The sequence below is a fragment of the Myotis davidii genome, unplaced genomic scaffold, assembly GCF_000327345.1.
Source record: "Myotis davidii unplaced genomic scaffold, ASM32734v1 scaffold762, whole genome shotgun sequence".
In the NCBI taxonomy this organism is placed as follows: domain Eukaryota; kingdom Metazoa; phylum Chordata; class Mammalia; order Chiroptera; family Vespertilionidae; genus Myotis; species Myotis davidii.
The window spans coordinates 513316-527420 of NW_006293699.1; the positions used below are offsets into that span (position 1 = coordinate 513316).

The 14105-nt window shown below is 46.1% G+C and overlaps 1 protein-coding gene across 1 annotated transcript in view; it reads right to left on the minus strand.

Moving 5' to 3' along the window:
• Positions 1-2340: 2340 nt before the first annotated feature.
• The window catches only part of RHEB (Ras homolog enriched in brain), a 23087-nt gene continuing 11322 nt past the window's right edge, over positions 2341-14105 (minus strand). The window contains exons 4-8 of the mRNA XM_015566227.1: positions 8503-8585; positions 7607-7663; positions 7463-7510; positions 6540-6621; positions 2341-2848 (exon numbers count right to left, since the gene is read on the minus strand). Of these exons, the coding sequence (XP_015421713.1) occupies positions 2756-2848; positions 6540-6621; positions 7463-7510; positions 7607-7663; positions 8503-8585 (363 nt within the window). The 3' untranslated portion in view covers positions 2341-2755. The remainder of the gene's footprint in view (positions 2849-6539; positions 6622-7462; positions 7511-7606; positions 7664-8502; positions 8586-14105) is intronic.

Consider the following 14105-nt stretch of genomic DNA (forward strand, 5'->3'; position numbering starts at 1 on the left):
CCACTCGGAACCTAACAAGCTCAGGCCATCAGGGGAGTGAACCAACGGTCCGGTGGACAGGATCGCTGCCCTGGGGAGCAGGATGGACCTACCCTGCGGTGTCCTGTGGGAACCCTGGTCAGAGTAGGCCAGATGCTCAAGGCCGATTTAAGTGTGGGGGCCTTGTCCAGAGCACAACAGATGTTCAAGGCCAATCTGAGTGTGGGAATCCTAATCATGGTGTTCAAGGCTAAGTTGCTATACGCAGGTGCAAAGCAAGGACACAACAATCTACACACGGCGCAGGCGTGCCTTTCTGCAGCCCCAACTGTTTGGCACAACGCCTCTCGTCTGAGCTTGTTTATGCATGTATGTAAGTGGCCACTGACCAGCCAGCACAGGGCTGTGTTATGGGGAAGATGTATTACTGGCCGGCCGGTGCCCGGCTGCCTGGTCGGGCTCCTGTTTGTGTAGCTCCTGTGTTGGGAGGCTGCTTTTACGTAGGGCTATGTGTACAGCAGCTGCTTGGTATGGCTCCTGTGTTTGCCACTGTGTTTGCCATGGCTGCTGTGTGAGACTCCTTTGAAGAGCTACTTTGTCTAGTGGCTACTTGGCTACCACAAAGACTGTCTTCCATACCTACCACTTCTCGCGTTTTCTCTGTCGCGGAGGCCCAGTTCCGTGTAGAGGGGCTCGGACCCCACAGTTGGCGTAGGTGAGCAGGTCAAGGAAGAACCTGCTCCCATGTCCCCAGGTTTGGGGTCAAATGCAAGCTCTACAAGGGTTCACATTTCTGTTGTGTTTGACACTTAGAACAGTGTCCAGCACATAGTAGGTGCTCAGAAAATGTGAACGGTACACACACAGGATATCACAGTGCCGCCCAGCAGGAGACCCAGCCCTATAGGCCCTCCCTGTGCAGTGAACTGTTTCCAGGTGCATGGCCCACGGAAGCGCACGCCCACAGACAGCTTCAGAGAAGGCTGACGGTGACCCGGCCCAGAGTCAACGTGTCCATACACTGAGCACCGAGTCTTACATCAGGCCTAAGAACAAGCCCTGTTAACAAGTCACGATACTATATTGTCAAAATTTATTTATTTAAAAAGTATTTGGTGGAGGTCTCCTAAAGCTCCAATTTCATCCTGGAATGACGAGACAAATACTTAAACGACCCAAAATAATGGCATATTCTAAAAGCAATTTTTCATTAAAAAATTAGTCACAAAGCAAAAGTACATTTTGTTAGTAACATTTCCTAATGATAGCAATGCCCTGTGAAATTTAACTGGGACGGGCATTCAACGCACAGCTGGGCTTGAACCGACTTCCAGTGAGTGGGAGCTGCCACATCAGACCCGCTCTCCTTCGGCTGCGCCTCTGTGCAGGCGGGAGGCATGCGGCTGGGCCTGGAGAAGGTTCATGAAGCCCCCCACACCCCACTTACTGGGCAATAGTCCCTGTTCTTTAAACTACTGGAGGTTTGGGGATGGTGACAGGCAAATATCTACGCTCTAGGTCAGATGCTGTCTGCACGGGACATAAAGCACAACATCGGGAAAAGAGCCCATGGCATTCTAATAGCATGTGTGGTGTCAGGGGTGCGAGTCACCAGGCGGGTGAGCACTTAGCAAGTTATGCAATGGTTAGTCACTGGGTGGACACCTGAAATTAACATAATGTATATCAACCGTAATTGAAAAATAAAAATAACGAAGTAAATTAGATCCCGTCTGCCATGGACATCAAGCTAAACATAAGGAGGGACAATAGCCCTAGCCAGTTTGGCTCAGTGGATAGAGCATTGGCTTGCATACTGAAGGGTCCCAGGTTCGATTCTGGTCGAGGGCACATGCCGGGGTTGCAGGCTTTATCTCCAGTAGGGGAGTGCAGGAGGGAGCCAATCGATTCTCTCTCATTGACGTTTCTCTCTGAAATCAGTAATATATTTAAAAAAGGAGGGATAATAAGTGTCTCTAACATCTCTTTCCTTCATGCAGCTGAGATAAGCAGTTGGGCGAGAAGGCTTTGCCAAGTAACTGCCACAGCCCCCCCTGCAGGAAGCCCTCCAGTCAAGGCTGGGATGGGGGCCTCTGAGGGTGGAGAGAGAACAGCCATTACTGGGAGTGACTCCCTCACAGACCCCCAAGGCCACTCAGCTTTAGTGAAGAGAGACCCCTCCCCAGTTCCGGCAGTCACCCCCACCGTCACTGCCACCCAGTGGGCCCCGCGGGCCTCCACCTGTGGCCACATCCTCTGCCAGTTCCTGGAATCCAACCTGAGCCGTCCTGGGGGCCAGGAAGGAGCCCTCACCGGACATGGTTTTCTTTAAAAGCCACACTAAGTAGTGCGAGGGACTACGGTTTGCAGCTATTTTATTTACAAGTATACATTTAACACAATGAAATAAACACTGATATATGGAAGCCTAGTTAATAGTAGTGTAACAATATGCATCTTTGATGATTACATTATTTTAAACATCAAACTACACTTAAAAATTAATGCCGATAAAATTCTTGGTCATAATATTATTAAGAAATACAATATATAAATTGAAAATATGATTGCTTAAAATTCGAAAGTGGAAGTGAACTCAGAAGGATAGTCAGAGTTCAACATAATCTGAAAGGGGGGCAGGTGGGAAAAAGCTCTGACCCAAATAAATCTTTCAGGTTAACAGAAGGAAAACGAAGCAGAGTTTATCTTCGAGGATGACGGGCAGTTTGCGTCTCCGGGCAGGACGGGTCCCAGTGGCCTCGGGCCCACAGCAGAATTACATCACCGAGCAGGAAGACTTTCCTTGTGAAGCGGCCCCATCAATTTTTTCTGCCTCCAAAATTATCCTTCTGAAAACATCAACAGCAGTCTGAAAAAGAAATAAAACGCGACTGTGTTGGTTTTACAGCGGAAGCCTGAGACTCACTCTTACCGCTGCTGCCGGGCCTGGAGAAGGCCCGCTGTCCGCCCCGCAGCTGCAGGCACAAGCGCGGAGGCCAAGGCCACCCCACAACCCGGAGACTGGTCTTCCTTCCTCCCCACCTGACCTGAGACCTGAACTAATCTTCTCTCGTGCTTCTGATCTTGCCTTCATGGTCACCACAGGGAGGGGTCGGCTCCAGCCCGGCCCGCCCCCCGGTGCCTCTGGATTTCCAGGTCCAGCACCAGCCTAGCCACCTCCCTGAGGGCTGTCCTTTCCCTCCGACACTGCTTCCCAGGGCCATGCTCCCTCTTTCTGGCACCCCGGGGCCTAAGGCCGGCCAAACCCTCATTCTTGCTGCCCTTCCTCCGAACCTGTTTCCTCCCACTCCCTTAAACCTGTGTTGACACTTATGCCATGAGAGGGCATTTTTCACCTTTGAGCCCGATCCTTCCGAGCCACTTTCCCTTCCTTCACTGTCTGCAGACCCAGCAGCCTGGCCTCCCAGAGCCCCCCAGCCCCTCACAGGAGGAGCACTGCCCCTTTGGACAGGAAACCCTCCCTTATGCTGAACAGTGGTGAGGACCACCAGTGCCTGTCCTGTAAGTTGCTCACTGTGATGATGAAAGAAACCCGTTCTCAAAAGCCTCGGGGGCAGTCCTAGATCTCGACACCGCAGCAGCCACCCAATGTTAAGTCTCCCACCACCTCACCGTCCTTTCCACTTTCAATAGCCTCAACTCAACAATCCTCGGTCCCACAGGGACCTGCCTCCCCGATCCGACCACCTTCTCCCTGTCCCTCAGCCACTTTCTCGTTCACTTTCCTCCTGGGGCCAGCAGACTCCACAGTCCACCATCGTGCTCATGGACGTGGACTCCCTCTCTGCCAAGAGCCTGCGCGGTGCCTGCACCACACCCAGTGCAGCCTGGGAACACGCCGCGACAGCTGTCACCTCCAGGACCGTGAATGAGTGGACCCTCGATGCCACCCAGCAGCCCAGCTCATGTCCCTCATCCAGTCATTCCCCCAGATGAAGGTTTCATGTCTTCCCTTCCCTCTGAATTCCTAAAGCCTCCCCATTCCGTGGTGACTGTTTTATATTTCACCAGGAAAACAGAATCGACATCCAGAGACCGCCATGTACCCTATGGGCTCATCTACTCTGGGGTCCCTTCTCTCCGACTGGTAGGAAGCAGGACTCCTGGTCAAGCCAAAGCCAGCCACAGGCCCAGCCCTCCTGTCTCACTGAGCCACTGCTTCAGCAACCCTCCCCTCCTCCTCCAGACTCACCCCCCTCACGTCCCATGGTTACACAAACAAGCTATTTATTTCATTCTGAAAATAATGCACAGAAAAATGTTGGGAATGACACTTGCCAAACTTTTACCAAGAAAATAGTGTGTCTGGAACCGGGCTTTCTAGATAAATCTTACAACTTAGTAATCCATGTAATCTGATTGTCAAAAAATATTCTCTTTCATCAAATTGCTGAGCTATAGCCGAAGGTCTCCATGGTAAATAAACCAAACTGCAAACGTTCCCAGGCTCCATTAACAGTTAAAATGCAGTATTCTCACAGACTTGGCAATTTTTACTACCATGATGTTATCAATGAAACCGAACACTGCTGAGGTAAGTTTTTTTTTGATATATTGGATTTTTGGCAAGTAATACAAATTACTTGAAAATCTATCAATAAAATTTGGATCAGTTCACAGGAACTGGTCTCTGGTCACAATCAGCCGTGGGCAAACTACGGCCCGCTTGAAATGAATAAAACTAAAAATAAAAAAAGACCGTACCCTTTTATGTAATGATGTTTACTTTGAATTTATATTAGTTCACACAAACACTCCATCCATGCTTTTGTTCCGGCATCTCCGGTCCAGTTTAAGAACCCATTGTGGCCCTCGAGTCAAAAAGTTCGCCCACCCCTGGGTCACATGACCACTTGGGTGTGGGTGTGTGAGTGCACACTAGACAGATTTCTCTCCCTACTACACAAATAGTAGTAAGCATTCCAGTATGTGTGGGGATTAGAATCACTCCAGCTCTATGTCAGGGATTAGAATTACTCATTTTCTCCCCACCTGACTTGGAGACATTCACTAGGCTTAGGGCTCTCTCATCATCTCCTGCACATTCAAAGAGGATGTAAGCAGGAGTGTCCCACGACATGACAGAGTGAGAACCATTTAGAATGCCACTGAGGGATCTGCTCAGGACCTGCTTCCCAAGGACATGCATGTCTCCAATGCATGCACCTAACTTGGGTGTAACAGTCTTTTTGCTTTAAAGGGTTCACTTCAGGCCTGATGATGATGGTGCGAGAGCAGCCCCAGACAGTGAGCAATGGGAACGCCTGACCTCAGCGCTTGTCTGCCTACGTCGGCAGCACATTCACCCTTTATCTGGGTCTTCGAAAGCAGTTCACCACCTTCTAAAGGAACTGAAGGATTAACGGGCAAACCTATCCAGAACCACATTAAACCCTTCAGCTACAGTAAAGCACAACACAAACTGGAGAAAAGGCCTGCACCCTGAAACCAAATAACACTCTTTAAGCTAACCATTCAAGTTACTCTCAAAAACACAAATTAACCTGAGCCATGCTCCCTACTCAGCAATCCCTCTTAACACACTGGAGGTAGCTCCATAAGGCATTTACACTCCTGAGGCTGCTGGAAGGATTAGTAACTGCCAGACACACACTGAGAAGTGGTTACACCCACCTACATGAACAGTCCACACTGCTGCTGCCGCCTCCTGAACTCTACTGTCAAACAGAACAACTGCTTTAAGACCCTCAGTTTTTCACCAAAGAGAAGCAAGCACAGTGAAGTCAGCAAACAGAATTGAACACAGCTTGAGGCCAACCATTCAACTTCACTCCCCCACCTCACAAGTTTTCAATTATACAGAACAACAGAAAGAACTGTACAAGAACCACCTAGCCCCACTGGCTGGATTCAGCAAATATCAACATCTTCGCTGTATGTATTTGTTCTCTTTTTCTCTATCCATCTTCCCATCCCATTTGACAGTAAGTTGCTGACATTATGAAACTTTGCTCCTAAATACTTTGGTTTGCATTTCTCAAGAACAAAGATATTCTTGTCATAAGCCCAATACCATTACCACACCTAAAAAAATTAACACCATTTTCCTAATATATAAAAAACGTAATCCAATCTCCCCAACTAACCAAAAATGTCTTGGACATGAGGAACTCAGGTGCACACAGCTTCATCCAGAATAGTCCGCCTCTCCCCAAGCAGACCCGAGTCTCTGCTACACTTGGTCATGCACACGGCCGCCTCGTCCCACCCAGGTGAGTCTAGACTTACTTCCGTAGCAGCCTTTAGTATAAAACAAACACGATAATGCATGTTCACAAAGGCAGTATTTCCTTTACTATCAATTTCTGTTTATCCTACAATTATTCCAGGTCCCATGAGGTTGAACACTGGCTGAAATAAAACAGATGGTGTCTCCCTGAGGCAACCCAAGCCTGATGGGAGGGATGGTGGGAGGGTCAGGATTAAACAGGAGCAATGAAGACAGTGCTGAGCTGCTAACAGGAGCACAGGCCTGGACTGGTGGGATGCAGTGCAAAGTGAGCTTTAAAAATACCTACTTGATTCTCTTTAGCAGAAGATTCCAAAAAAGCTGCATTCCAAGATTCTGCTAACGCCTTCCCTTCTTCATAACTGATCACCCTAAAGGACAAAAATTCTCATTAAAGAGCTTTACTCTTTACTTTATAAAACATCTACTGTACTTGGGTTTCTGAAACAGGCTCCGTGTTTATGAAGTTTCTCTTCCTGGAGCAGGTGCATGCTCCGTTCAGTGCCCTCAGCTGGGGAGCACTCTATTTCTACACTGTACAGCCCCCTTCAGTGCTCACGGCCCAAGGGTAAGGAGGCCGGGCAATGGTTTGAGGCTGTAACTTCCTCTGGCATGGGTCCACTATGAGAGGCCCACAGACAAGGGCCCCCCATAAATCATGACCATGCATCACTCCCACCTGAGCCGGGGAACAGACAGACACTGTCTTATGGGAGTACTAGTACTCACGCCCCGGCAGCCCTCACAGCTCACAGGAGGCATTTACCAACACCCCAACATCTGAGAGAGAGCTGCACGTGCCCGAGGACAGGGGCAACCCCCAAAGGGCCATGGCTATGCTGCGCACAGGTTGCCAGCATCCGGCCGGCGTCTCCTGCCGGCGGGGCCACTGCTAATCCTAACCCTGCACTCAAAAAACAATTTGTTGAATAAATGAACGCTCCCATTGTCATGTTAGTGTCTGCTTTGCACAGAATGATAGAAGAAACGAAAGATAATTTTCTACAGTGTTTGCTCCCCCTCTTCTCCAGGAAACATTTTTCAAGGCAGGTGAGTTGGCTTCTGCCAAGCAGCACCGCGCACCTCCCTGAACACAGAACACAGGCGCCGCAGCTAAAAACCCGCCGCCGGCGAACAACGGCACCCGTGACTTCTGGGACTAAACATCTCAGGCTCAATTCTATGAATTAGCAATTATTAGAAGTGACATACCTTTCCATATGTAGGTCTTTCTTATTCCCAACCAACATAATAGGTATTCTGTTAATATAAGAAAGGCAAAGAAAACGAGTCAGTTTGTCCAGAAGGTGCTATTGGAAAGTGTATCTAACGATAGAGAAAAATGTTCCTACTTACTGCACTTTCCCCACCATGTCCAACAACTTGCCATGGATAACTTTAATCACTTCAAAACTATAAAAGGAAAAACATGAAATCAGACATCCAATTTAATTTTTTTTAAAAATATATTTTTTATTGATTTCAGAGAGGAAAGGAGAGGGAGAGAGGGATAGAAACATCAATGGTGACAGAGAATCATTGATTGGCCGCCTCCTGCATGCATTGGGGATTGAGCCTGCAACCCAGGCATGTGCCCTTGACTGGAATTGAACCTGGGATCCTTCAATCTGCAGGCCAATGCTTTATCCACTGAGCCAAACCAGCTAGGGCAGACATCCAATTTAGTGTTCAGGTTTTAAATGTTTATTATGTAAAGTTTTAGTGAGAAACACAGAAAATGTCAGATTCACCATTTTAATAAAAATAAACCGAACACAAAGAATTCCTTTCTTTTTCCTACCAATATGTCACATGTACATGTATTTGACACTCAGTAACCCCAATTGGGAACATTCAAAATGAAACAGGTCTGACATTTAATGGTAAAAGTCTAACACTGAGCCGACAAGCCACAAAATCTCTGAATAAACATTTGTCGAACATTCCTTAGCTAGAGGGCCCCAGCAGTCAGCCCTGTTCCACATTTACATGATGGAAACACAGAAAAGTAGTCACTGTGCATTCCCTATTTCCATCCGCAGACAAGCTCAGACGGTGTCCAATCACCATTTACCTAGAACATCGATCAGGATACTGTTTTTCCTTTAACAACCTGTTTGTCCCACAAAACGTTTAGCTTAGTAATTAAGCCTAATTGTTACCACACCAATTCCAGCATAATCCTTTATAAGGATTAATGCTATCTCTGCATAGCAAATAAACTCAAGCAAGGAAGAGGCGTTGAGTCTTACCTTTTGATAGATGTCACAGAATACACGAGAATATAACCATTAATATCTATGGAGTACGTCTGGGGAAAGATGGAATATTCATCCTGTGGAAGAAAAAGGATTACACTTGGCATAACAAGCAATCTTCACCCAAAGTTCTTCACATATTTCCTGGTCAAAGAAATCAAAGTAAACAAAATGTGGATTACAATATTATTCTAGAAACATAGTCCACACACTCAAGATTTACTTAAGACTGGTCTGGGGGTGATCATGTACTTTAAGCCAATATTAAAAACTGACTCCTGTAAACCTTGGGAGGAGAGGATGTAAGGAATGAAAAGATGACTGGTTTGTGTTCTCTTTTATGGATGGAAGTCCAGAACCTCTCAGACCTCAGAGAAAATTCCCAAATGCCACTGGTTTACCCCACACATCTGTACTTTCCTACATGAAATAGTTATATATCACGTGCCCTGTTTTCTGTGTGTCACAATGGCCTGAGCACTGATCACTGGATTTCTGAAACAGGCTCTGTGTTTATGAAGTTTCTCCTCCTGGAGCGTTCAGTGCCATCAGCTGGGGAGCACTCTATTTCTACACTGTACAGCCCCCTTCAGTGCTCACAGCCCAAGGGTAAGGAGGCTGGGCAATGGTTTGAGGCTGCAACTTCCTCTGGCATGGGTCCACTATGAGAGGCCCACAGACAAGGGCCCCCCATAAATCATGACCATGCCTCACTGGCTGGGTGACCACCAGCACTCAAGAGAGAGGGGAGAAGAGAATGGAGAAACTATAGAGTGAGTACCCAGACATCTGAGGATGGAATGAGTTGTTTACTGAGCAGCTCTAGGAATTAAAAACAAAGGTACAGCCCTAACCGGTTTGGCTCAGTGGATAGAGCGTCAGCCTGCGGACTCAAGGGTCCCAGGTTTGATTCCAGTCAAGGGCATGTACTTTGGTTGCGGGCACATACCCAGTGAGGAGTGTGCAGGAGGCAGCTGATCGATGTTTCTCTCTCACTGATGTTTCTAACTCTCTATTCCTCTCCCTTCCTCTCTGTAAAAAAAATTAATAAAATATATTTAAAAAACAACAAAACACAAAAGTACACATTGTGCAACAGGGTACTGGCACCCAGTTTTATATGGCTTTATGAAACTGCTTTAGATCTGGAATTATCAAAGCACAGAGAGGCTAACGTCAATGCAGCCTTCATCAGTGCACACCCCTGCCTGGTACAAATATGTTGCTCTCAGTTGAAACAGAACTGTCCACATACTGCACACACCAAACACTATTATAGAAAAATCAGGGCAAGTAACTGTTAACTTTGCAATTCCACAGTATGGTTACAAGTAGTGTCCATGACAACCCTGAATTTCTGCCCTATGGTAAAGTGTCTTTTAAAAACAAAGAAAAATTTAGTTGTCCTATCAACTCTCTGATATCAAAATAGTGGTCATTAATCAGAAAATAGCACTTCTACATCACAGAGCTTACTAACTATGCAAAATAAAACCTTTATTTTCCTTATTAGTACAACTTTTATTAAGGTGAATTTATTTTAGTGTTGATTTTTAAAAAATATGTTTTTATTGATTTTAGAGAGAGAGGAAGGAAGAGAGAGAAAAACATTGACCAGCTGCCTCCTATAACACCCTGTCCTGGGGCTCGAGCCCACAACCTGGGCATGTGCCTTGACTGGGAATTAAACCAGTGACCTTTTAGTTCATGGGACAATGCTCAACCAACCGAGTTGCTCCGGCCGGTCTTAGTGTTGATTTTTGAAAACAAATTGTTAATGGAATGACAGATCTTTCTACCCAGATTAAAAACAAAATTCCAAATGATTTTAGTCACCAGCTCAGCTACAGTGGCTCCAAAGTTCACATTATGTTTCCTCTGAAGGGAAGATGTGAAAAAAAAAGAGTAATCCTATTTAAATTGGCGCAAGCAACAACTAGTTAGAAAGTATAATGGAGGAACAGATCCTCTGCTGTAGCAGTAACCAAAAAGTCAACATTCCTAGGAACAAACTGAAGGAAACAAAAATATATGCTTCATTTAAAGAAAATCTTAAAATACTCCTGAGATAAAGGACTTAAATAAATGGAACAGCGAGCATGGCTGTCTTTAGCAAGAATATGCAGAATTGTAAGGATATCCACCGATTAACCCTACATTAATATATAAATGTAACATGATGCTGGACAAAAAGCATACGTTTGTTGTTAATCCTCACCTGAGAATATTTTTTCCATTGATTTTTAGAGAGAGTGGAAAGGAAAGGGGAGAAGAAAGAGAGGTAGAAACATCGATGTGGGAGAGACACATCAATAGGTTGCCTCCCACCCATGCTCCAACCAGGGCCAGGGATTGAACCTGCAGCCCAGGTACGTGCTCGTGACTGGGAATGGAACCTGAGATCCTCTGGTGCTTAGGCCCACACTCTAACCGGGGCAAGGGCAAAAAGCATACTTCCTGACAAAGAAAACCAACTGTGGAGGCAGGTGGGTGGGAACCACAGAGCTGCAGTAATCAAAGTAGCGCAGTGCTGGCTCATGAATGGAGCTGACTGAAAATTCTACAAGAACCAACAGATATGGGAATTAGGTATATGATAATGTTGGCATTCAAATCAGGAAGGATACAAAGTAACACATAGGGAACAAATGTGGAGCCATCTGGGGGAAATGGCTAAACTGGATGCCTACCTCACACCTTAGCAAACACGTATTCCGGAGGAATCAGACTTAAAGATAAAAGTTGAAGCTGCGCATGGCAGACCGGAGAATTTAAATGGAAAACAAAACCTTGTCGCTCAGCTCATGTACCAAATGCTAATTTTCTTCAAATCAATGAGACCAACCAGCTAATAGAAAAAGGGGAAAGTACATGAATAGGCATGATAGTTCACAGAAAAGTTGGATGTCCTCAAATAGGGAAAAATAGGATCAAACTCCTTCATAAACACTAATTAAAATGACAGATACTAATTTCCACCTAGCAGATGGATAGATATAAAAAATTTGGTAACACACTGTGTTGGTGATTCACTACTGGTGAGAATATAAACCATGACCCTATGGCCCAGCAATCTCACACCCAGGCATGTTCTTACACACATACCATCTGTCTAAAACTGGGGTGGGCAAACTTTTTGACTCGAGGGCCACAATGGGTTCTTAAACTGGACCGGAGGGCCGGAACAAAAGCATGGATGGAGTGTTTGAGTGAACTAATATAAATTCAAAGTAAACATCATTACATAAAAAGATACGGTCTTTTTTTTTTTTTTTTTTAGTTTTTTTCATTTCAAACGGGCCGAATCTGGCCCGCGGGCCGTAGTTTGCCCACGGCTGGTCTAAAATAACAGTGTACAATGGAGGCACTAATGGCAGGAGAGACTGGAAACATTTGGTTACATGATGATATAGCTCAAATAACAGGACATTATGCAGCCATGGGGAAAACAAAAAGAGGCCGCATGCACTGATATGGGGTAATCTCCAAGAATGAGACATAGATCTGTGTTACTTTGTTGGGTACAAACAAACAAACAAAAACCTTAAAACTATACTTGAATGTTGATGATAAAATATCTTGGAAGCAAATACTAGAAATTGATAATGGGAGTTGCTGTTGGGGTGAAGCTAAGGTAGCTAGAGAGGGAAAGACTTAAGGTTTACTATTTGCCTTTTTGTGTTGCTTTCTTTCTGTAACAGGTGCATTTATTACTATTTAAAAAAATAAACTTAATTCTTTTTTTGAAGGGGAATTTGACAGTATAAAACTGACTGTCATTGATTCACCTGTCATTGAATCTACTGAAATTAGACCAAAACAAAGTATTTCATGCAAACTAAAAATAATCAATTTGTATTTAACTATGTTCACCACCATCCCTCGCTGCAATGACACAAGGTGTAACACAAACTACCATTGCTGTCAGGTATAGCTATACAGCCATTTATTATGTGTAATTAATTTTCCTTCTAAAAAGTGCAAGCTAGTGAACAAATTGACAGGTTACTTTTAAAGGATTTGCCCCTCACTCACCTTTCCCTCCTACTAGCAGTCTTAAGCCCAGAATAAGCCCACGTGAACCCAATTTAAAAAGAGCCCAGGGAGCAGTGATGTTACCCCAGCCAGTTTTACAGAACCAGGGTGGACCACAGAAGGTAATGCCTGTGTCACACCATCATGAGTGGTAAATACTAGCATAGCCTTTTATTTTCTGGTCTCCTAGCCATGAATATACCCTTTAAGAACTATTAGCTTCAGTGAGTACAAATTATTCTAAGTAGCTAAATTTGGATATATTTTTTGCGAAAATTCTCTAAGTATTCTTATCTGGCAGTAACAGAACCCAAAACAGCAAAGACAAGCAGAGCTGGAAATGGACCTCGCTCTGGCCTCTCCCTCACTCCTACACTCACTCCCTGAGATGGGATCCTTTTGGGGTCATTCTTTGTAAAACTCTATCATTAGAACAATTACAGGAGTGTGATGGCCAAGTGGACATTTCTGCTTTAGAGCAAAACAAGAACCTCAGAGGAACACACCTCCCACAGTGGCCAGGAGAGTCAATATAAAGAAACTAGAGGCCCAGCACACAAAAATTTGTGCACTGGGTGTGTGTGTGTGTGTGTCCCCTCAACCCGGCCTGTGCCCTCTCGCAGTCTGCGACCCCTTGGAGGGTGTCCACCTGTGTCCCCAGGGAGCGGGCCTAAGCTGGCAGTCAGACATCCCTCTCACAGCCTGGGAGCCCTCGGGGGATGTCCACTTGCCACTGAGTCACCCGGGCCAGGGCAAAAAGCATACTTCCTGACAAAGAAAACCTACAGCACTGTAAGTTCACTCCAAAGACTACTAAAAAGACAGGCAGTCTGGGGGAAATGGCTAAACTAAATGTCTAGCTGCAGTCGGACATCCTTTGCGCTGCTGAGGAGGCAGGAGAGGCTCCTGCCACCACCGCTGTGCTGGCAGCTGGCAGCCTAGCTTGTGGCTACGCAGAGCTCACTCTGTGGGAGCACACTTACCACTAGGGGGCAGCTCCTGCATTGAGCATCTTCCCCCCTGGTGGTCAGTGTGTGTCACAGTGACCACTAATTTCCACTTGTTTTGCTGTTAGGGTCAATTTGCATATTACCCTTTTATTATATAGGAGGATAGAGGCCTGGTGCACGGGTGGGGGCCGGCTGGTTTGCATTGAAGGGTGTCCCAGATCAGGGTGTGCATCCCGCTGGGGCGCCTGGCCAGCCTGGGTGAGGGGATGATGGCCATTTTCAGGCTGGCCAAGCCCTCCAGCGATCCAAGCTCCCAGCCTCTCCTTTTCTTCTTTTTTTCCCTGGGATTTATCTATCTTCTATAATTGAAACTTTGTAGCCTTGAGCGGGGTGGAGGGCAGGCCACAGCAGGCGTGAAGCTTGGCTTCCTCCATCGCCGGGGGCAACCCAAGCCTCCTGCTTGCTCCAACTCCATGGCCGCCATCGCCGCCGCCATTAGTTGGGTTAATTTGCATACTAGCTCCTGATTGGCTGGTGGGCGAGGCTTGAGCATAGCAGAGGGATGGTTATTTTGCATATTTCTCTATCCTATCTAATAAAAGAGAAACATGG